The following is a 21,680-nucleotide window of genomic DNA, read 5'->3' as shown; positions in this document are numbered from 1 at the left end:
GATACTGCCTCAGCTGTTCTCTTAGCATAATATTGACAGACTTGGTGAAGTTGTCAATAGTCGTCATGCCTAAGTCTTCCCTCTGCACTGCCGAGTTGCCTTTTCTAGGATGATTCACGGTTTATTAGCGGAAGGATGTGAAGTGCTCAGGGATTTCCTTCTGATGGGACCCCCAAACCACCTGGAGAAGTTGCAGCTTTCCGGGCTGCTTTTGTAAAAACTGCTTTGTAATTTTCACTTCCTTAACTACATACCTTGATTTCGTTCTGAGGGGCAGACAGAGAAAATAACACAAATTTACCTTCATTTCTCACCCCTTAAGTAAATCAGAATTACTCACATTTTCTTGCCTTCTACCAAAGATAGAGGGAAACTAAGCCAAATGGGGGAGAGAAGAAGAAAGAATGGCTGTACGTGCCGTCGATCTCAGCGACAGCGTTTGTCGCAGATGGAGAGCGCGCGTCTGCATCTCTGCGTGTAAAAACTCTTCCCGCTTCCCGCCGTGCCTGCCGGTCGGGAAAGGGTTGAGCAGGCGCTGGGATGCACCGCCACAAGCCGGGCGGGCGCCGCACTGTCGCCGCGGGGGACAGGGTGAGGGGCGATTCAGGACGACGGAGACTCAACGGAGGCGCCAGCCGGGAACTTCGGCCTTGGGCCGCCTTCGAACCCCGTGTTAGAGCAGGCAGCGCGCCGCTGGACAGCAAGTGCGCGCACGGCCGGGCTGCTGCGGCGGGAGACGGCTCGCCAGCGCGCACGCGGAGTGGCTGGATCGCAAGCTGCTCCGCGTGGAAACGGGCGCGACCGCAGGAGAAGCGGTGAACGCGCGCGAGCCGGCGCGAGGGGCCGAGCGCGTGGGGCTACGCCGGGCCGGGTCGCAGGCCGACTCTGGAGCGTGGGGGGTCGGGCGGCCCGGAGCCGCCGCATCACGTGCCGGGGGCGGGGCCTGAGCCAGCCGGGGGAGGGGCCGGGGCCTGCGCGGGCGAGGGGCGGGGCCTCGGGTGGACGCTTCGCGCCGCGGAGGCTGCAGCGGCTCGATCCCTGGGTTCTCGGCTCCTCGGCTCCTCCGCCCCTCGGCTCCTCGGCTCCTCGGCTTCTCGGCCCGCTAGGCCGCTCGTCCGCTCGGCTCCTCGGCTCCTCGGCCCCGCTGCCGCTCGGCCGGTCGGCCGCTCAGCTCCCAGGACGCCCGGCTCCGCGGGCGGGGTCGGCCCCTGTTACCCCGAGTGCACTGCCGGCCGCCGACGACGCAGGCGGGTGAGCGTGCGGGGCCGGGTCGGGGAGGCTGCCTCTGCCTCGCTCCGGCTCCCTGCCGGGCTGGGGTCTCGGCGCGCCGCGGGAGCTGCCCGCTGCGTCCGGACGTGGGGTCTCGGGCGGCCTGCCCGCTCCCCGTGCCGCCCCCTGCCTTGGCGGCGCGGGTGCCCTTGGGGTGGGCGTGGGTTCGCCGCCGTCAGCCGCCGAGGGGCTGCGCGCGTCCCGCCGAGGGCACCTCTGCCCGTCCCGGAGGCGCCCCGAGCCCGGCCGCCGCTCCGTCCTGCGGCCCCGGCCCCTGCCCGACCCCCGCCCTCCGGCCTCCCCCCTCCTTGTCCCCTGACCCCCCGGGTCTCTTGCCTCCTCGCCCTCTGGTTCCCCGGCCCCCTTACTCACTTCCTCCTGCTCCCCAGCTCCCCTGTACCCCTGCTTCTCTGGGTCCAGTCCTGCCCCACAGCCCCCTCCACGGCCCCCCGCCCCCGTGCCATCCTGCTTCTCCGGGTCCAGTCCTGTCCCCTGCCTCCCTGCTCCTCCGAGTCCAGTCCTGCTCCCTGCCCCCCTGCCCCTCCGGGTCCAGTCCTGCCCCACAGCCCACTCCCCGGCCCCCGCCCCTGTCCCATCCTACTCCTCAGGGTCCAGTCCTGCCCCCCTGCCCCTCTGGCTCCCGGTCCTTCCTCGCAGTCCCCCGGACCCCTGCTCCCCTGCCCTCCTGCCCCTGCGGGTCCAGTCCTGCCCCGCAGCCCACTCCCCAGCACCCCTGCCTCCTGGCCCTGGCGTCCTCGCGGCCTCCGCCCCTCCCTGCGGCCTCAGGTGCCCGGGGTCTCAGGCCCGGGCGGCGGCGGGGGGAGCAGTGCGGAGCGGACTCCGGCCGCGCGGGGGCCGTTTCCAGGGGGCCGGCGGGCCTGGGAGCGGGCAGACGGAGGTCAGGGTGCGGGTGGGTTCTCGAGCAGGAGGGGGGCTGGAGGGCAGTGCGCTCGCTGCCCAGGTCGCCTGTGGGGAGGGGCACGGGCGGTGGTCACCTGCGGGGAGAGGCACGGGCGGTGGTCGCCTTTGGGGTCCGCCAGGGCTGTCCTGTGTGAGCAGGTGTGGAGGAGAGCTCCGCGAGCCTGCAGACCCCGGTCGGGAGCTCAGGGCCCCTCCCCCGGCCGGGCTCAGCGACTTCCAGGAGCGCTTGAACCGCACCTAGTAGTTTGTTCAACCCCCCACAAGCATTCGTGGGGCCCCTGTGTATGCCGGACACCGTGCTGGGAGCTGCGTCTTCTGAAGGCTAAGGTTTAGGGCCATGGAGCGGCTGCAGGGCCCCCCACCCCGTTCTGTTGCATGCTCTTGGATTAGGAAAAGACAGCCTGTCCACGTGCTTTCCAACAGCTGTCTGAACTGGACTCCGGCCCCTCTGCCCCCGACCACTCTTAGCTGGCCAGGTAGTCCCCTTAGCAAAGGAACAGTTTGGATGATTTCCCTTGGCTATTTTCAAGGACTTTGTCATGAGGCCTGAGGAGGCTGCCTGGGATAAATGATGCCTCAAAGTAACGAGATGATGAATAGCACGATGGTTATTAGGGGCCAGGGGTATGCTAGACGCCCAGCGGGAGACTCCAACACTGGAAGATAGAGGAGCATGGGGGAGGTGGGTTTGGAAGGGGAGTCTGTCCAGTGTGCTGCTGGGCGTGTCCTGAGGGCAGGAGGGACTGGAGGGGCAGGCCAGGGCAGGCAGCCAGACTTTCGGGCCTGCTCCCTGTGCTGATGGCTGAAGTCTTGGAGTTGGGAAGAGTTGTTGCGTTGCTTGTGAGCCCTTTCAGAGCCTCTGGTGGAGGGGAGGACAGTCAGGCTGTGGTGGCAATGAGGCAGGAGTGAAGGCTCAGCAGGGCCAGGGTGCTGGGGACCCTGGGGGGCTTAGACGATGGGGGAGCTTGCTGAGGCCCTTCTATGCCAGCATATTCTCCTCTGGGGCTTTAGGTCCTTGCCTGGGTTGCTGTAGAGACAAGTGTGGTTCTGAGTGGTCCGGAGGGGTGTGTGTGCTGGAGAGGACCCGGGAGGACTAGGGAGTGAAAGCTGCCCTGATCAGAGTCTAGGTCCCAGGGACTGAACTGGGAGGAGTGGGGAGAGGAGGGGGGTCAGAGGGAGGGGCGAGTGTGTATTGCAGCCACACCAAGTCACCATCTGTCCCCCTGTTGGCCTGCTAGCTCACTGACCTATAATTAGCTCTGGAGGGCATATGGGGCTGGCTCACAGGAGCTTGGCACCTTGAGTGGCCGGCCAAGTGAAAGGTGCTCAGAGGGGCCGTGGTGCTCGGTGGACCCTGGGAGGCTAATTCCAGGGGACTCTCAGCCTTTGCTGTACTTGAAGGGACTGTGGGAAATGAGGATGTCTTGAGGTGCAGGACATGTCCCTGGTGGGGGACATGGCAGTAGGGGAGGAGCTCTGGGCTCAGGTGGTGTGAAACTCCAGGCCCGGCAGAGCCTGAGCACTCCTCTCTCCTTGCCTGGCCGCTGGCTCAGCCGTCACGAGAAGTATGATTGCCACCTGCCTCTGGCTCGTTGCTCTGCTGTCGGAGCTGTAGCCCCCGCCTGCCTCCCGTGTCTTCTGTTTGCCCAGGTGAAGTCAGCGCTAGCACAGGGCAGCTTCTTGCCTGTCAGTCAGGGGCTGAGAGCCCTTGGCTGGGGCTGCTTCATTCTCAGGGAGCTGGAGGAGAAACTACCCCCAATTAGTTCAACTGGTTGTGCTCCAAGTGGTGGTCAGCGCAGACCCCCAGGCTGTGCTGGGACTGAATATTTGGTCACATGCTACTCTGTATTGCTCTGGACTGTACTTACGCATCTGTGTTCTCTCAAGTAGACTGTGAACTTCTTAAGGACTGAGACCGTATCTTACATGCCTTTTGCATCCGTAACAGTTTCTAGCTCAGTATTGGATTCATGGAAATCTACTCAATGAGTAATTGTTGCATTGAATTGAAGAGGTCTGTCTTCTGATTCCCTGTGTTCAGTGAAGCAGGGTCTCCTTACAACTATAAGTGTTTAACCCGGAGCCGAGGAGCCTCTGGGGACCCAGTACAGTGGTGTTACATCTCAGTGGGGAATTAGATTCTGTAGGCAGTAGGTAAAGTGAAAATCCCTAAATCTCCCATAAAGCATGGTATATGGGTTTAGGTTTATAACTGAACAATAGCGTTAATGTACAGATATAGTATACGTTATATACCCTGTATATTAATTATATAAATATATAATGTGTGCAGTGATTTTAAAGAATACTTATGTACAATATAATTTTGTATTTAAGTGTCAGATGCATTTCAGGGCCTTTACTGCTTATTTTGCCCAGCCAACAGAGTTGAATTCTTCTAAATTAAAAGCATATCTGATGTGACTTCATGGCCATTGTCTTCAGATGGATAACTGTCATTTCAAAGAGGAGATGGGTTTCCATTCAATTTAAGAAAAAGCTTCCTTAGGACAATGAGGGCTTCCTCGTTTCTAGTGAGCTCCTTGTTCCAGAAGGATAGTCAAGTAGACTGAGCTGTCGGGGGTGTGTGGAAGGACTCCCACACACAGTGGCAGCTTGGCCTGCGTGACCTCAGAGGACCCTTCCAAGCAGGAATCTGCAGTTCCAGGTAATGGGTGGGGGTGGGGGTGGGCGCTGGATGGTGGAGGTCTTTGGCAGCTGCTACAGAAGAGGACTCTCCTGAGTTTGGCTTAGAGGAGAGATGCTGAGAGCAGAGGGCCTGGGGAGTGGGGCCAGGCCGGGAATTGGTCTGGGCTATTCCATGAGTAGTGGACATTCTGGAAGATCCAGGGGGTGGCCACTGCCGTCTGTAATGCACATGGAGCCCTGGGCTCAGGAGACCCTGCAGCGCAGGTCTGGTGGGGGCGTAAGTAGAAGAGTGGGCTTGGCCCAGTTCCCTGACCCAGCTCACACTGGGCCACTTTTGGAGTGCCCACAGCTTTTGGCCCTCGTTCGGGCAGAGCATCTGGACCAAGTTTCATTCCTTCATTATCATTCCTGTCCTTCCCTGCTCTTCCTGTTACACGTGTCCCACAGGTTCAATACCACACGTGCTCTTAGACTGTCTCATGACCAGCAGTGTGCTTTCATGATCACACACGTGCACGCACCCTAATGGGGCCCACATGCTCTTACGAACCTGTGTGATTTCATGACTCCCCGATGCGTGTGCTTGTATGGCCACACACACTCACTCTCGTGACTCAACACACACACACACACGCATTCCCATGGTCACAGTCGTACCATCGTGAGCCCTGACATACTCATGACCACACATGTCCATACGCAGTCTTACCCCTGTACACACCCGCTCACTCTCTCTCAGGCCCCTGTTCTCGTGACTGCGCCTGCACACGCACATACCCCACAATGTGTAACCGTGTACACATGCACACTTTTTGTGATGCCTGCATTTCTCCGGGCGGTTCTGTGCACTCCGGACCTTTCGCACCCTGGCACCTGACAGCACTGCCCTCTGTGTCCCCGACTCCTCCTGGGCGGTTCTGTTTGCTCCTGTGTGATGGCTCCCTTGCCTGATGCACTGATCTCCTGATGCAGAGACTCGTCAGTGTTTTTTTTCCAACACCAGAGGATCTATATTTGTTCCACGGGAACCGCTAGATTTGAAAGATTTTTATTCTCCAAATACACCACACTTATTACTTTATTTCTTCTTTTGAAATCATTGTTTGAGGGCATCCTTGAGTATTAATCAATGGCTCTGATTAGCAGAAGGTGGCTGGGGTTACCGCACTTAGTGACGCAAGTCCCGCCGAAGCTGTGTGCTGTGTTCAGTGGTGCCGCCTTTGATCTTTTCTGGTGTAAATATGTGATTTATATTCGACGTTTAGAATGTGGAACACAGCTGGTGGCCCCCAGTGCCACCTGGTAGCCCCCAGGTTTACCGTGCTGTGCATGGATGTGCTGCTTCTCTGAGAGAACGTGTTTCTTTTTGCAGGGCCTTCTGCGGACAGTACTTAAGCCGGGGGTTTTCTCACCTTGTTTTAGACTCGGAACCCTTCTATTACAATGAAATCTTAATCAGATGTCTAGTAAAGTGAGGATGACCATACAGCCAGGCGTGTCTGGGACGGCCCCAGTTGACACCTGTTCCTGGTGTGATTGTTAACCTGTGTCTATTCGCGCCCAAGAAGGTCCTGGTTTGGACAGTAAGGAGTGTGCTCACCAGGTGGTGGGCTGTGTCTTGGGAAGAGGTGGCCCATAACTAACTCCTGGGGAGCAGCTGGAGAGATGGGCTTCACAGCGACAGGCCCGGGAGCCTGTTGGAAGGAGACGCCCCTGCCTGTGTCTGACTGCGTGTGCCGGGCAGTGGGAAGTTGAGTGCCTGGGCTGGCAGCTGGTGCTGATCTGTGAGGTATGTGCTGCAAAAAGAGCTATAAACAGAGGGTGATCAGAAGTTCCTTAGACTAGCATGGAGAGGGAGACTGAGGCAGGCCAGGCGAGGTGCTAGAAGCTCATGGGTAGCAGGTGGGCTCTGGGAGCATGGCAGTGAGCAGGGCTAGGAGGAGCAGGGGAGGAGGCCCGACTGGGATTTTGGAGGAGAGGGGGAGTGAGGGCAAGGCTTCTTGGAGTGGTGAGCGAGAGGGACGGGAGGAGGAGAAGCTTCTGGGTTAGTGGGAAGGAGAGGGGTCACCTGGACTTCCTTCTGCTAGGAGGCTAGTATCTGAAAACCCCCCAGAGTGAGGGGGGCTGAGGGCTCAGAAGAACGTCTGTTCCTGTGGTTCTCGCAGGAGTGTGTGGGGGAACTCAGGGGTCTGCGAACAACTCAGAGTGGAGCCAGCTGTGGGCTGGGGGAGAGGGTCGGGTGGGTGGCAGACAAGGCCTTGGAGATGGGTCACTTCCAATGGTGAGGGGGCCACCTCATGACCGTGACAGCTGCTTTGCCGAGGCCTCCCCCCAGGCTGGAAGAGGAGGGGGTAGGGGGCCGAGGTGGGCTCTCCCTAGGCCGCCACCACCCTGATGAGGGCAGGAAAGGCTGCCCCCAGGTGCCTTGGCTCCTGGGAGGAGACACGCCCTGAGCGGTTATCGCTCGCCCTCTTCCTCCACCTCGACCCCTGTGACTGGAATTGAATCCTGATTCTTTCTCCTACGAGCTCTGTAGACTTGGTTGCATGACTTTGTCTCAATTCTCACACCTGTGAAAAGGAAAGAAGAATTATGTGTTCCTTGCAAGAAATTGTGAGGATTAAAGGAAGTTAACATGTCACCTCACAACACAGTGCCCAGCATGTGGTAGATGTCGAATCAGCTGTAGCTGCTGTCACAATCGTTATTGTCCTGGGTGACGGCTCCCTCCTCCTTTCCTCGGGCTTCCTCCCCCTTCCTCCAGTCCAGTGGGTGTGTGGCCCTCCTCATTCGTCTCTCTGCTCTGAAGGGGCTCCCACCTGGGGCCCCTCTTTGCCCAGCTCGTGGCTACTCGGACTTGAGCACAGCTCCTGGCAGCTTTGCCCTGGCCCTTTGGCCTGCACAGGGGCCAGCAGCTTTGTCCTTGCCGAGCTGTCTCCCTGTGGTGGGGCCTGCCATCTGGTGGGACAGTGGGGAGCCAGGCTGTGTGTGTGCGGCCAGCCAGAGCCTCAGACAAGTGTCCATCCCTGTTTTTGGGAAAGGTGGGTGACTTTTGGGAAGACAAAGAGGCCTCAGAGTTTATCTTCTCTGTTTATGAGCCCTGAGGCCTGGGTTTTTGGTGAACCCCTCCCTGCTGACACACGCACACGCACTTGCACATGTGTACATGCACACACGCTCACTCTGGAGCCCTCTTCTGCTGTTGCACAGCCTGCCCACGCTCCTCACCGGCAAAGCCCTTCACAGATGCTTGCTTTGGGGGCTGGTAGCTTTCGCCTCTGAATCAGGACCTGTGAGTGTTACTTAGAAATTGTGCGGGAGTTGAGGAGGTTCTGTTAGGCTGAGATGGTAATTGAGCTATTTAAAGATGGCCCCGGAGCCAGAAGGAGCCAAGTGCCCTGACGTGGCTGTCCTAGAGCTCACTTCCGCTCACAGTGCGTGTGGTCGGTGGGGGCAGGGGCAGGAGGTCCTAGACCGTCGTCTCAGGGGCATCTGCCTGGCATCTCCTCTGGGCTCATCTTCAGCCTGCTCTACGAGATGACATCTTGCCAGAGGAAGTGGAGTTGCTGCCTGGCGCCTGGTCTGGAGGAAGGCTGGGAAGGGCAGGTGGCTCTGAAGCCAGCCTCTCAGTTGCCAGAATAACCAGAAGGATTTGGGGAGGCCAAGTTGGACCAAATACCTAGCCTGTCGCGGTCGGCAGCCTGAGGTCCTGCTCTTCCTAGCCCCTTCCTGTGAGGAGCTTTCAAAACCCCGTCCACAGGCCTACAGTTGCCTCCCCTGGGGCCATTCATCCTCTCCTCAGTCTCAGTGTGCTTTCTGCTTTTCCAAGCCCTGGAAGGAGGGCAGAACAGGGGTCCTGGCTTCCATCTTGCAGCAGAGGCTGTGGTAGGTGTTGGCAAGCCTAAGTGCCAGCTCTGGGCTCCTTTATGCTACCCTGTGGGCTGCCTGCGGATCTGTTGGACTGAGGCCATTCCCAGGGTCCTGGGCTCCTAGCCTGGCTCTTTCTCCTCTCTCGTTCTTCTTGGGGCGGGGTGCAGGAGTGGGAGGGATGAGGGCCTCGCTGGTGATGAGCTTGGAGAGGTATGGTGGGGCCATTGTGGCCTTTTGACCTTACAAATAGGAGCATTCACCGTGGGGGAGAATGGGAGGAATGGGTGGCATCGGCACCAGTGAGATGGCAGCTCTGACAAGATGGGGGTGGCAACCCCTCCTGTCTGCTCCAGCTGCTCTGTGGGGCAGGGAGGTTGGGGGCAGCAGGTGTGCTCCAGGCTGCTACTTGGCGCCTCTGTAGCCTCTGGAGTGACTGTCTAGCCTGGAGGAAGAGTCCCTTGGAGCTGTCTGTGTCTGGTTTCTGTGTCTGGGAGACTGTGTGTGGCCACATGCATGTTGTTCTAAGTCTCCATGGCCCTGTGCCACCTCCATGTGTGTGTGTATGCACGAGGTTGTGTGGGCACCCACCGCCTGCCTGGACTGCTGGGCCCCCTGGGAGCGGCTGCGGGTGTGTGCCCTGGCCTTCTCAAGCTGACGCTCTTTCGTCTGGTTCAGGCCTGTGTTCCTCCCCAGACTCCCTCCTGCTGCCCCCCTTTCTGCCTAGGTCCTCAGTACTCTGAGGGAGGCCTTGTCAGTGGGTCAGGGGCAAGGGGCTTGGCCCTTCTCTGGTTCCCTTGCTGGGTTCAGCCCTGCACAGGCCTGGGATGCCCAGACCTGATCTCTCACTTCATGCCTGGTCCTGATGCCTCTGGTCCTCTCCCCGACCCTCCCAGTCTGCCACCTGAGGGGTGGACAAGAAGCTGTCCCTGTGTCTCCCAAATGGGGGTGGAGTAGGAAGGAAAGCAGCATTTGTGGAGCATCTGTGTGCCCATCGCTGTGCTGGGTGTCTCACATCCCATCGCTCATGCAACAGGAGCTCTGAAGACAGCTCCCTTTGAAAACTGATTAAGGGCAGGGAGGTCCCCAGCTCCTTGCTGCCTTCCTCATTCCACCTTCCTTTGCTCTGTCCCCGGGCTCCCCTGCGCCAGGCTCAAGGCCTTACTGCGGCCAGGCTGTGCACATGCTACCTGCCCCAGCCGGCAGTGCCAGCAATGGGCGATTACAGGGAGGGAGAAGATCCCCTGCCACGAGCAGGGCCCCCACACCAAGCCCTGCCCTAGGAGAATGACACCCCCACCCACACACTGACCCTGGGCTCCTTCACATCAGTCCGTCCCTGCTCTAGCCCAGAGGTGGTAGGCCATGAACGCAGAATGGAAGCCTGCTGTCTGCTGGTGGTGGGGGAAGTGCCTTGAGCTAGAGCTTCCTCCCTCAGTGATGGGCATGGAGCAGGTCAGGGCTCTCTGCCCGCCCCAGTGCCCTGCTTGTGTGCTCCAAGGAGCCGTGCTGTGCCAGTGGTCAGGGGAGGAGCTGCTCTGCCCCTGTTTCCATGGCCCCAGGAGTCAACCCTGTGTGGGACCCACACCCCCTGGGAGCCCTTTAATTCCTTCTGTGTTTGCCTTGGCTTGAGCGTGGGGGGAGAAGGCCATGGTGGGTGGGGCAGAGACCCTGTTTCCTCCTCACCCACCCCCAGGTCTCAGGAGGATCTGGGCAGCCTGCTGGCTGCTCCCCTGCCGCTGACTGAATCATTTCTATATTTGGCCAGCGAGCCACGTGGGTGGGGGAAACCACTCCACTGCGGCTGCACTTCTGACAGCAGGGGTGGGGGAGCTGGCGGCCCAGGCTGCAGCAGTGGGCATGTGCATTCCTTGGGAGAACTAGGGAAGGTGCCTTCTGAGAAGGGGCATGCGCCAACACTGCCCTCGCCTCCCCACACTCTGGTCCAGGTTCCTGCCTCCTTTCCCCCACCCCTCCCCTCAGCTGGGCCTCACGGCAGTCTCTTCTCCCACAGACCACTGCCCTCCAGAAATGATGGGTGTCGCTGGACCCGGCTGGGACTCTGCCAGGCTCCAGCGCTCAGTCTAAACGAGGGGCCCTCTTCCGGCCCTGCTCTCCCTGCCTGTCATGGCCACACTTGGCTGCTGCCCACTTGTCTGTGGACAGAGGGCACCCAGCCCCAGCCCTGAGAGGTTAAGCCAGGCCCTCTGGCTCTGTTCCACAGGGGCGCTCTGGGCACCAGTCCCCTTTCAGAGCAAGAGCAACTGATGCCATGGGAGAAGCCCCTGCCCACCTGTCCACTTGCCTGGCACTGCCTGCTCTGAGACCCATGCACTGGGTCCCCCTGAAGGTGCCAACCCTGTGAGCCCCTCCCCTCTCCCCCGACACCGTGAAGGCCCTGCCCACTCCCACCATGTGTGAGGTGATGCCCACAATCAACGAGGGGGACCCCCTGGGGCCCCCCCATGGTGCCGATGCTGACGCCAACTTTGAGCAGCTGATGGTGAACATGCTGGATGAGCGGGAGAAGTTGCTGGAGTCCCTTCGGGAGAGTCAGGAGAGCTTGGCGGCCACGCAGAGCCGGCTCCAGGATGCCCTGCATGAGCGGGACCAGCTCCAGCGCCACCTTAACTCCGCCCTCCCCCAGGTAAGGCCTGCGCCTCCCTCGTCCCAGTCCCCCTCCAGCCTTGCTGAGGCCAGCATCCTCTGGGCGCTGAGCTCTCGGCATCTGTTCGCATATCGACCAATGGAATTTACGGGGCATTCGCTTTTCTTCGTCTCCCTACTAAGTCCTTTCCCTGTCCGTCCCATGCCCCCGAGTTTGGAATTGGCTTCACCTGGGGAAATGGATGGACTTGGATGCGGAAAGAAAATGCAGCCGTGAGCCCAGGCGGCCAGCAGGGGGCAGCCTAGACCGGCGTCCTCCCAGTGGAGGTGGCCGGTGGGAGCCGCTTACTGCAGTGGGAGCGCGGTCGGCTCGCGGTCGGCTCGCACGGGGAGTTCCTGAGGGGCTGCGTCTGGGAGCCGGCGTCTGCTCCTCCGTCCGCCAGCGCTGCTGCCGCGCTGGTGGTCGGCAGGGCTGTGTGTTTCTGTGTCCCGAGTGCTTTGGGTGGCCTTGCCTCGCTGAGTTCTCCTGGCCGCACGCCGGGACTGTTCTCTGCCGCGTCTGCTGTGCAGTGATGACGCTGCCCCGCCAACCCGACCTGGCTGTGCGGTGATGACACTGCTCGCCCGACCTGGCTGTGCGGTGATGACAGTGCTCCCCTGGCCTGGCCTGGCTGTGCGGTAATGACGCTGCCCCGCTGGCTCGGCTTGTGCGGTGATGACACTGCCCTGCCAACCCGGCCTGGCTGTGCGGTGATGACACTGCTCCCCTGGCCTGGCCTGGCTGTGTGGTGATGACGCTGCCCCGCCAACCCGGCCTGGCTGTGCGGTGATGACACTGCTGCCCCGGCCTGGCTGTGCAGTGATGACACTGCTCTCCCGGCCTGGCCTGGCTGTGCGGTGATGACACTGCTCCCCTGGCCTGGCCTGGCTGTGTGGTGATGACGCTGCCCCGCCAACCCGGCCTGGCTGTGCGGTGATGACACTGCTCCCCCGGCCCGGCTGTGCAGTGATGACACTGCTCCCCTGGCCTGGCCTGCCTGTGCAGTGATGACGCTGCTCCCCTGGCCTGGCTGTGTGGTGATGACACTGACTGCCCCCTAGCCTGGCTGTGCAGCGATGACACTGACTACCCCCCAGCCCAGGTGTGTGGTGATGACATTGACTGCTCCTCCTGCCCGGCTGTGCGGTGATGACGCTGACTGGCCCCCTAGCCCGGCTGTGCGGCGGCCACCCGGGCTGGGAGAGGCTCAGCTCAGCACAGCTCTGGCCCCTCCTCGGGAGCGGGAAAGGGGCCTGGTTCCGGGTGGTGCGGTTTTGCCAGGGTTTGCGTCTTGGGACGCTGCGTCCATAGGAGTGGGGAGTCCTAGGGAGGCGTGGGGGTGGGAGGTGGGCCCATCCCACCTGACTGTGCGCGGGGCCCTGAGCAAGCCCTGAGTGAAGGACCAGGCCCTGCCCCCGGGTGCTCATAGACGGGGAAGGAGGTAGACCAGAACCCAAATGACTGGAAGAGGTTGTACAGGAAGAGGAGAGGAGCCCCAGAGGGTTGTTGGAACAGTATCAGTGATAGAAGCAGCTGCCTTGGGGGGCTTGTGCTAGTGCTCTCTGTACATTGGCTCATTTGATCCTCCTAGCAGCACCTGAGGGAGGTCTAGATCTTTGTCTTATAGATTAGAGGCTAGAGGTTCAGAGAGGTTAGGTGACTTTTCCAAAGTCACACAGCTGATGGGGCAGAGCTGAGATTTGATCCCAGCCCCTCACTGGGAGCTTCATGCAGGCGGGGATTATGTCCTTTTTGTCCCTTTGTGCCCAGTGACCAGCACGGGATCTGGGACGTGGTAGTTGCTCACAGTATTTGTGGTTGAATGGTGGGCTCCTAAGCCGGTGCTCTTAACCACCCTTCCAGACAGTTTTCAGAAGAGGGAGAGAGCCTTCCCCTGGGGAGTCTGGAAGGGTCCCGAGGAGGCATGTCCTATGGCTTGGGCTGTGAAAGCTGGATGTGATTTCATCAGTGATGGCTGGTGACAGAGGGTTGGGCCCTCCTGGGGGAGGGAGCCCACTGAGCAAAGGTGTGGAGCTAGGAAGGCTTTCTGGTGACTGGAAATAGCAGGTGACCCAGGTGGGCCAGGTTGTAGGGTGTGTGGAAAGGAAGGTGAGGGAGAAGCTTGAAAACCCGGACAGGAAGTTTGCATCAGTGACAGCGCTGTGCACTGGGAGTCTGCCCTGCCGCAGTGTGAGACGGGCTGGGGTGGGGATGCCAGGCAGCCGCTGCACGGGAGGGCGGGGGAGGAGATCGGTGTCATGGTGGGGGCTGGGGGCAAGCCATTGGGTCCTGTCTCTGGCGACAAGCGCGTGCATGTGTGTGTGTGTGCAAGTGTGAGTGAGTGTGTGTGTACATATGTCCATATGTGTGTAAGCTGAAGAGGGAAGCAGCCTTGGGGCCAAGCCTGGCCTTCCAGGGTGTGAGATGCTTGACCACCTGTGGCCATGGCCTTGGTAATCAAGGAGCAGGGTCAGAGGTCTGTGGCTTCTCAGGCTCTGGCCTCTCTGGTCCCTCGTCCCCTTCCCACAGTGTTCTTGTTCCCTTTGCCCGGTCTGGAGTGGTAAGAGGGCACTGCCTTGGAATCCTTCCTTCGGTCGTGAGACCTTGGCGTGTGAGGGAGGCTCCAGGTGAGGATGGGGCTGCAGCTTCTCTCAGTCACTCCCAGACCCTGGGCATTCACAGAGTTGGGGCCGCTTATCTGAAAACCTTTCTGGAATGAGGTGATGTCTAAATAAATAGAATATGATGGGCCTGGAACTGCGGGGCCAGCCTCTGCCCTGTATGCTTGCCTGGGTGGAGGAGGGTTGGCTGGAAATGTCTTTGAGGACGTCTAGGCCTGATGGTGTGGGCACAGGGCCCCCGAACATATACTCAGAGTGTGGGAATTTGGTAAAACCAGGCCAGTGCTCTGGCCTCAGCACTGGGAGGCACACTGAGTGAGCAGGGATCCCAGAAGCCAGAGCTGAAGCCACATGGCCACATGGCTGGCTGGGCAGGTCTGCACCCTCACTTGCTCCCATGTAGGTGGGTCCTTCAATCCCCTTATTTCACTGGCCACCTGCAACTTGCAAAGCCCTGGGGAGGGGCTGGGAGAGAGCTCCCTGGGCACTCACTTCACAGCCCCTTCTCTTCCTTCTCTGATACCCACCAGTCTCTCTTTGGACCTTATGATGCCAAAACAGGAGCAAAACTGCTCTCCATCGGTTTCTCAAGGGAAATGTCACTGGGTTGCTGCGGACACAGAACACAAGGGGCGAGAGGACATCATCTGTTTATATTGGTGGCTGGGGCAGGAGGGGCTGCAGAGCAGACGTGGGGACTTTCTCACCTTAGCGTCGAGTCCTGTTTCCTTGTGCCCTAACACAGCTTGGAATGCACGGAGGACCCAGAGATGCGGACCCTCTGGGAGGCACGTGCTTGCTGCGGGTTACTGCCCTGCAGTGTGGATGGACAGGGATTTTTCTGGGGCGGGTGGTGGAGGGAAAGGATGGGTAAGAGGACCCCACCATTGACCAGGTGTGCAGGACACTGCTCAGGGTGAATGCCCAGGCACTGAGGGTCTTGGGGTTTTCAGGAATTTGCCACCTTAACCCGGGAGCTGAGCACATGTCGGGAGCAGCTTCTTGAGCGGGAGGAAGAGATATCAGAGCTGAAAGCCGAGCGGAATAACACAAGGGTAAGCGGGGGGCCTGGCATGCGTTCGTGGGGGGTGTGAACCCTTGGACCAAGGAGCAGGCATGGCCAGGGCCAGGTGCATCCCAGCTCCACCCTTACCTCTTCCTGGCTTAGGTTCTGGGGGATAGTGAAATCACTTCATCATCAGTGCTCGGCTTTTCACCTGTGGTTGGGGGATTGTGGGAAGGTCGGCGTCCTGGGACACAGGCCAGGCAGCTGGCTGGCGGTGGGTCTTCAACTGGGGCAGGAGCTGTTTACCAGCATGGAGCTTCATGAGCGTTTCAACTGTGGTACACATGGCTGTACTTGTGTCTACTTGGTGGCCATGTGGGCCCTGCTCGTGGACCCGGGGCACATGCTTACAGCCCTCCCTCTCACCCCTCCCTGCTCACTGCCAGTTGCTTCTGGAACATCTGGAGTGCCTGGTGTCCCGCCATGAGCGGTCACTGCGGATGACTGTGGTGAAGCGCCAGGCCCAGTCACCTTCAGGGGTCTCCAGTGAGGTGGAGGTGCTGAAGGCCCTCAAGTCACTGTTTGAGCACCACAAAGCCCTGGATGAGAAGGTACCCAGCCCGGCCCACCCCCGCCTACCCTCCGTCCAGCCAGGCTTCCCTGGAACCGCTACGTGTCCCTTCTCTGCGAGTTCTGCATCCTGTGTTTTGGGAGAGCTGCCTTCTGGCTTCATAACTGGCTCCCTCCTACCACTGGCCCAATTTCCAGGTTCTCCTTATTAGGTTCCCTCAGAAATTTGCCTCTTTGTCTCACACCCAACAGTGGTAGACCAAGCCTGGGCTCCTCCAGCCTGAGTCCAGTGGGGTTCCCATTTCTTCCTCCATCTCCCCTTACCTTGGGCAGGTGCGAGAGCGGCTCCGGGCAGCCCTGGAACGAGTTACGTCCTTGGAAGAGCAGCTGGCAGGTGCCCATCAGCAGGTGAGCTGCCTGCCCCCTCCGTCTGCAGACTGCAGCTCCTGGAAGCCCAGGCCGGGTCACCCCTTTGCCCCGCTTTGTTCCTCATCGGGTTTCTCCCTGCTGCCTTGGCTGGGGACTACCAGCCTCTGGGAGGCAGGGCCTTAGGAGGGCCTGGAGTGTGTAGGAGGTTCTCCTCTCTGACTCACTGCCCTGGGGCTGTGCCCTGCAGGTGTCTGCCCTGCAGCAGGGGGCAGGGCTGCAGGATGGAGTGGCAGAAGAGGAGGGGACTGTGGAACTGGGACCAAAGCACCTGTGGAAGGTGAGTCATGGGGAGCTGCACAGCAGGGGCATGTCTTCCCCCAGATGGGAGGGGGGCCTGCGCTGCCGAGGTCACTGGAGCTGCTGCCTGAATTAAATCGGTGCTTTCTCCAACATTCCCACCTCTCTTTCCTTCTTTCACTACCCCATCTGCAGAGACACCTGTAGGTTTTTGTTTTAGTGCCCAGCACACTGCTAGGCACATAAAGTACTGTCCACTTGAATTGTTAGGTGCTGTCTGCCTGTGTGTCAGCTTCAGGCAGGACGCCTTCTCTCTCTGAGCCTCCCGACCCCTAGTCATGCTCCTTTCTGGGTTACCAGAGGCTGAGACAGCAGGTGAAACTAGAACTTGTTTTTCCAGAGATGCACAGGAGAGCGAGGCTATTTGATCACTGTTTGGACTAAGCTCCAGGGCCCAGGGGAAGGAGGGTACCTGGAGGTGTGCTCTGAAATTAGGGGCAGTGCTGTGACCTGCTCTGGACGTGCTGTTCCTCCTCCTGCCTCCCTGGGGCGGGGCAGGGGAGTGGGATCCCTGGGCTCCAGTGACTGACTGTGGCCCCCTGTCCCTGGAGGAGGATGTGGGCCGGGTAGAGGAGCTGCAGGAGCTCCTGGAGAAACAGAACTTTGAGCTGAGCCAGGCCCGGGAGCGACTGGTCACCCTGACAGCAGCCGTGGCTGAACTTGAGGAGGACCTGGGCACCGCCCGCCGGGACCTCATCAAGTCGGAGGAGCTGAGCGGCAAGCATCAGCGGGACCTCCGGGAGGTGAGCAAGGGCCCACCTCACCCTCTCCTGCCGGGTGCAGGCATTTGGTGCTTGGGAGGGCAGCTGGCTCGACGCCTTGGGCATGGAGGGAGGGCCAGGCGAGGGCAGGAAGACCGAACTCCTGGTGGGGTCCAGTGTGCAGAGCTTGGCGGGGAGGGATGGGTAGGGCCAGAAAGTGGCAGGGCAGTGTGGAAGACACAGCCAGCCAGGTGTTGCTGGTGAGGTGCCCACAGGATGGGGGAGGGAGAAGCTTATGACCTTCCCTCCCACTCCCTCCTTTCCTGCCCAGGCTCTGGCCCAGAAGGAGGACATGGAGGAGCGGATCACCACGCTGGAGAAGCGCTACCTGGCTGCTCAGCGTGAGGCCACATCCATCCATGACCTCAATGACAAACTGGAGAATGAGCTGGCCAATAAGGAGTCCCTGCACCGCCAGGTAATTCTCCCAGATGGGGGTGAGGCACTGTACTTGACTCTGGAGGTCCCGATGTTCACGCCAGAACCTTCCCTTGATGGCCCAGGGGCCCCTGGGGCTGTAAGTCACCTTGGGAAAGGGGCAGTCAGGCATCTTTGCAGCCAGGAACCAAGGCTGTCCCTTGCTGCTTCTGCTGGTCTGCTGAGGCTGGGTGGGCTGGGGAGGCTTCGATGCCCCCTCTTGACTCTTCCCCACCTCCACTGTGCTAGTGTGAGGAGAAGGCCCGACACCTCCAGGAGCTGCTCGAGGTGGCAGAGCAGAAGCTGCAGCAGACGATGCGCAAGGCTGAGACGCTGCCAGAGGTGGAGGCTGAGCTGGCCCAGAGGATTGCAGCCCTCACCAAGGCAAGTGGGCTGGGGCCTGGGGGCCTGCCTCTGTCCCCTGCTTCCTGAGCTCTCATGGAGCCAGGCGGTGAGTGGAGAGAGTGGGAGGCACGTGGGGCTGGGAGCTAGGAAACCTGTGCTCACTGTGTGACTCTGCTCACTGTGTGACTGTCCGTGTCTGTCAATTGGAAGCGCAAGCCCAGCCCTTGTCACCCCACAGGGGTGTGAGGTGCTGGGGGAAGCAGAGGAGACTGCTGACACAGTGTTCTCTTGTCGTTCACACCTTGTGGTTAATAACTTCCTTCTGTTGGTCTGGGGTGGAAAATTAGCACTTCTGTCTCTGGAGGGAAGGAATCTGCGAGGAGATATGGCCAAAGTCTGCATATCCTTGAAGGGGTGGCAAGTGGGAGTTTAGGATGAGCATACCTTTCTTTATCAAGACGAAGCCTTCTAGATCTGGGGCCACCCCTGGTTGCTTGAAGCCTGCAGCTTTAGCACGAGTAAAAGGAAATATGATTTTACCCCGTGGACAGTTAACTTTCTGGAATAGTAATAATTCCTAAGAGGTGTGCAGGCTGAAAACAGAATAGGCTCTGGGAGAGAGCTTGGTGGATGCATGGACACAGACGGTTGGTGGGTTCATCATGAGAATCAGTAGCGTTTGCAGCTGGCTGGAGGCTTACTGGGGACTCCATAACTCCCCCCACCCATGGGGAGAAGGAAGCCAGTGTCTCATCCTCCAGAGGCTGGCCAGGGTGTCACTGTGGCAGCTTGGGGTCCTGGGGATGGAGCCTGCAGCCTGGCTGTCCCTTGGTAGAGCCAGGACCACGTCTGTATCTGCCACTGGCTGGCTCTGGGACCTGGGAAAAGTCCCTCCCTCCCTACTCAGGCATCAGTGTTGTTAGCTATGATGATGTCATCATCTCTATGATGACACTGTTGTCTCTATGATGAAATCATCAGCTTTACGCTGATGGGATTGGGCTTGGTGGTCTCTAAGGTTTTCCAGCCCCTAGGATGAAGGGCTGGGTTTCAAGTGCAGCAGAGGATGTTATGGGTGGAATGCTGAGCAGTCAGCTTTAGTGTCTTCCAAAACTGGCAAGAAGGGATGAAGTGATTTCGATGTTGAAGTGAGTCATAAGAGGAGGGCTTTAAGGATGGACTTCCTGACTGGAAGAAGAGTGCCAGTCTGGAGTATCTTGTCAGCAGAAGCAGTGGGGTCTCATCTCTGGGAATCCATGAACAGAAGGGGAGACCACTCTACCTGGGCTGGTTTCATATTGAAGAGAGTAACCACGGCTGGCATTTGTTGACTGCCTGTTGTATCCTCAGTGTTTGCCATGGCTTATCATTTAGTCCTCACAGTGGTCCGGTGGGCATAGGTGCTGTTAGCATCCCTGTTTTACAGTTTAGAAAACTAAGGCCCATAGAGGTTCAATAACCTGCCCAAGGTCACGCAGCTGGGAAGAGAGCAAGCCAGGATTTGAACCCAGGCAGTCTGGCTTGGGTTCATGCTCTTAAATGCAGGTCCATGTATCTGGAGGCAGAGAGGAGATTTATGGTAGCTCATGCTTTCAAGTGGAGTTTTTTTCTGCAAGTGTGGGGAAGACTTTACAGTCTCTTGAGCTCCCAGCTCTGGGATGCTTTAAGGCAGGCCTTGAGCAGCGAGAAGGGGTTGCGGGGGGAACCTGGCAGTGGTGCTGGCAGTTCTGCTCTCAGATGATAGGCTGGGCTTTGTTGATACCTGAGGCCCTGATCCCCAAAGACCACCCTGGCACCAGTGTGCCCGGGATATGAGGCCTGAGCAGGAGGCAGATGATCCGCAGGCTGCAGTGACCCATCCCTGCCCTTAGGCTGAAGAACGGCATGGCAATATTGAGGAGCACCTGCGGCAGCTGGAGGGCCAGCTGGAGGAGAAGAACCAGGAGCTGGCAAGGGTGAGGGCACCGGGCCGGGCTCTCTGCCCCTAGGGCAGCTTCCCAGGGCAGACTGTGGGTGGGGCATGGAGGAAGTGGGAGCTGGGGAAGGACCTGGCCAGGGACAGAGTCACAGAGGGGCAGGAGGAAGTGGTTAGGAGAACTGGAGAGAGGGGACAGGCGAGCAGGGTAGAACCAAAGAGGGTGGCTGGCTCCCTGGGACGGTGGAGAGATGGCCCCGGTGTGGGCTGGTGCGAGGTGGCCTGGCTGTGCAGGTGCGCCAGCGCGAGAAGATGAACGAGGACCATAACAAGCGGCTGTCTGACACCGTGGACCGGCTGCTGAGTGAGTCAAACGAGCGGCTGCAGCTCCACCTCAAGGAGCGCATGGCGGCCCTGGAGGAAAAGGTGCGTGGGCCGGGTGGGTGGGGCTGCAGGAAGGGGGCGGGGCCGCTGGTAGGGGCGGGGTTGGGATGGGAGAGGTTGGTCAGGGGCGTGGAGTGAGGCTGGGAGGGGCGGGGCGGCCTGCGGAGGCGGGGCTGGGAGGGGGCTGCAGACCGAGGATCAGGTTGGGCAGCGAGGCGGGGGCCGGCTGGAGCTGATGGAAAGGGCGCGGGGTGGGCTCACAGCTGTTCTTCCCCAGAATACGCTGATCCAGGAGCTGGAGAGCTCCCAGCGGCAGATTGAGGAGCAGCACCATCACAAGGTACAGCTGCCGGCCAGCCCACCGGCCGTGCTGTGAGCAGGGAACACACCTGTGCCGTGGGCAGCTGCTCTGATAGCCAGCCTGTGCCAGCCCAGCTGTCGGTCCATGTACATACCTGATCTCACTAATCCTCAGTAGAGCCGTCATGGCGGATGCATCACCACCCATAGAAGAAACTGAGGCCGTAGGCATAGGCACAGAGTGGGCAGCAGAGAGGCAGGCCCAGTGCAGCACTCAACACAAGGATCTGGCGGGGCCTCACACTTGGTGAGGCTAGAGTCCTGTGTTTCTGGGAGGATTAGCTACATCCCTGCCTCGGCAGTGGCCGTGAGGTCTGCGAGGGCACCAGGGCCCTTCTACTGCCCAGCCTCGTTTGCCAGGCATTTGTGTGGTGGTGAGGGCCCAGCAGGCCTATCTGGTAGAGTCCTTCCCCAGACAGATCCCGCTTCTGGCCCTGCCCCTCTGCCTGCCTGCTGCTGACCCTTCTGCTCACTTTCCAGTTGGACTGCTTCTCTTTTGGTGTCATCTGTGGGCCTGGCCTGGGGCCCCTGGCTTTGAACTTTGTGGTGCGTTCTTCTGCTTCTCCCCAACTCTGCTGTCCTCTTTGTCCCTCTCTCCCTTCTCTGCCCTTCCCTGGTCCCCACCCCGACCTGGGTCTGCCTGGCACAGGGCCGCCTATCCGAAGAGATTGAGAAGCTGCGCCAAGAGGTGGACCAGCTGAAGGGTCGAGGGGGGCCGTTTGTGGATGGCGTCCACTCCAGGTACTGGAGCACGGGAGGCTGGGCGTGCGAGGATGGGGTCCTGGATGGACTCTGAGGAGGGAAACTTCTTCCCACCAAATGCAGTGGGCCTGTGGTTCCAGCATATTCCTCAGGGTCTTGAGTGACAGCCTTCTGCTGGGAAGAGCCCCAGCTACCGGGCCACACGGCTCCAGGTCAGAGTCCAGCTTTGCTGGCTGCGTGATCTTGATCAAGGGGTCTTTACAGTGGGACTACTGACTGCTTCTCATAGCTTTTGGCCTGGTTTCTAGTGTACCATGTGTGCTCTTAATGCCAGCTTCTTTTCTCAGCCTCGTCTGCCCTCCTCACTGTCTCCTTCCGTCTTGCTCTGCAAGCCCAGGACCTTAGGGTCTGCCTTCTGCTCCGGGTGGGACACTGAGGCTCAGAGAACTTGGTCAGAGTCGCCCAGCTCATGCGGGCAGTTGAGAAAGGGTCACCTGTCCTCTGAGGGATGCTGAGAGGC

The 21,680-nt window shown here is 59.8% G+C and overlaps 1 protein-coding gene across 13 annotated transcripts in view; it reads left to right on the top strand.

Annotated features, from left to right (window-relative positions):
• The first annotated feature begins 1,111 nt into the window (after positions 1 to 1,111).
• The window catches only part of PPFIA4 (PTPRF interacting protein alpha 4), a 46,357-nt gene continuing 25,788 nt past the window's right edge, over positions 1,112 to 21,680 (top strand). For 8 of the 13 annotated variants that reach the window (XR_011499423.1, XR_011499424.1, XR_011499421.1 and 5 more), the window contains exons 1-13: positions 1,112 to 1,251; positions 10,721 to 11,353; positions 14,928 to 15,029; positions 15,427 to 15,591; positions 15,884 to 15,958; positions 16,167 to 16,256; positions 16,828 to 17,019; positions 17,309 to 17,455; positions 17,704 to 17,838; positions 19,671 to 19,754; positions 20,009 to 20,140; positions 20,376 to 20,438; positions 21,108 to 21,199. Coding sequence is in view for 6 of the 13 variants with exons in the window: in XM_044762967.2 (XP_044618902.1) it covers positions 11,120 to 11,353; positions 14,928 to 15,029; positions 15,427 to 15,591; positions 15,884 to 15,958; positions 16,167 to 16,256; positions 16,828 to 17,019; positions 17,309 to 17,455; positions 17,704 to 17,838; positions 19,671 to 19,754; positions 20,009 to 20,140; positions 20,376 to 20,438; positions 21,108 to 21,199 (1,511 nt within the window). In the remaining 7 variants the exon portion in view is untranslated. The remainder of the gene's footprint in view (positions 1,252 to 10,720; positions 11,354 to 14,927; positions 15,030 to 15,426; positions 15,592 to 15,883; positions 15,959 to 16,166; positions 16,257 to 16,827; positions 17,020 to 17,308; positions 17,456 to 17,703; positions 17,839 to 19,670; positions 19,755 to 20,008; positions 20,141 to 20,375; positions 20,439 to 21,107; positions 21,200 to 21,680) is intronic. The other 5 variants (XR_011499422.1, XM_070501578.1, XM_070501577.1 and 2 more) reach the window with 2 other exon arrangements.

The sequence above is a fragment of the Equus asinus genome, chromosome 30 (assembly GCF_041296235.1).
Source record: "Equus asinus isolate D_3611 breed Donkey chromosome 30, EquAss-T2T_v2, whole genome shotgun sequence".
NCBI lineage: Eukaryota > Metazoa > Chordata > Mammalia > Perissodactyla > Equidae > Equus > Equus asinus.
This window is presented reverse-complemented; position numbering and strand designations above follow the sequence as displayed.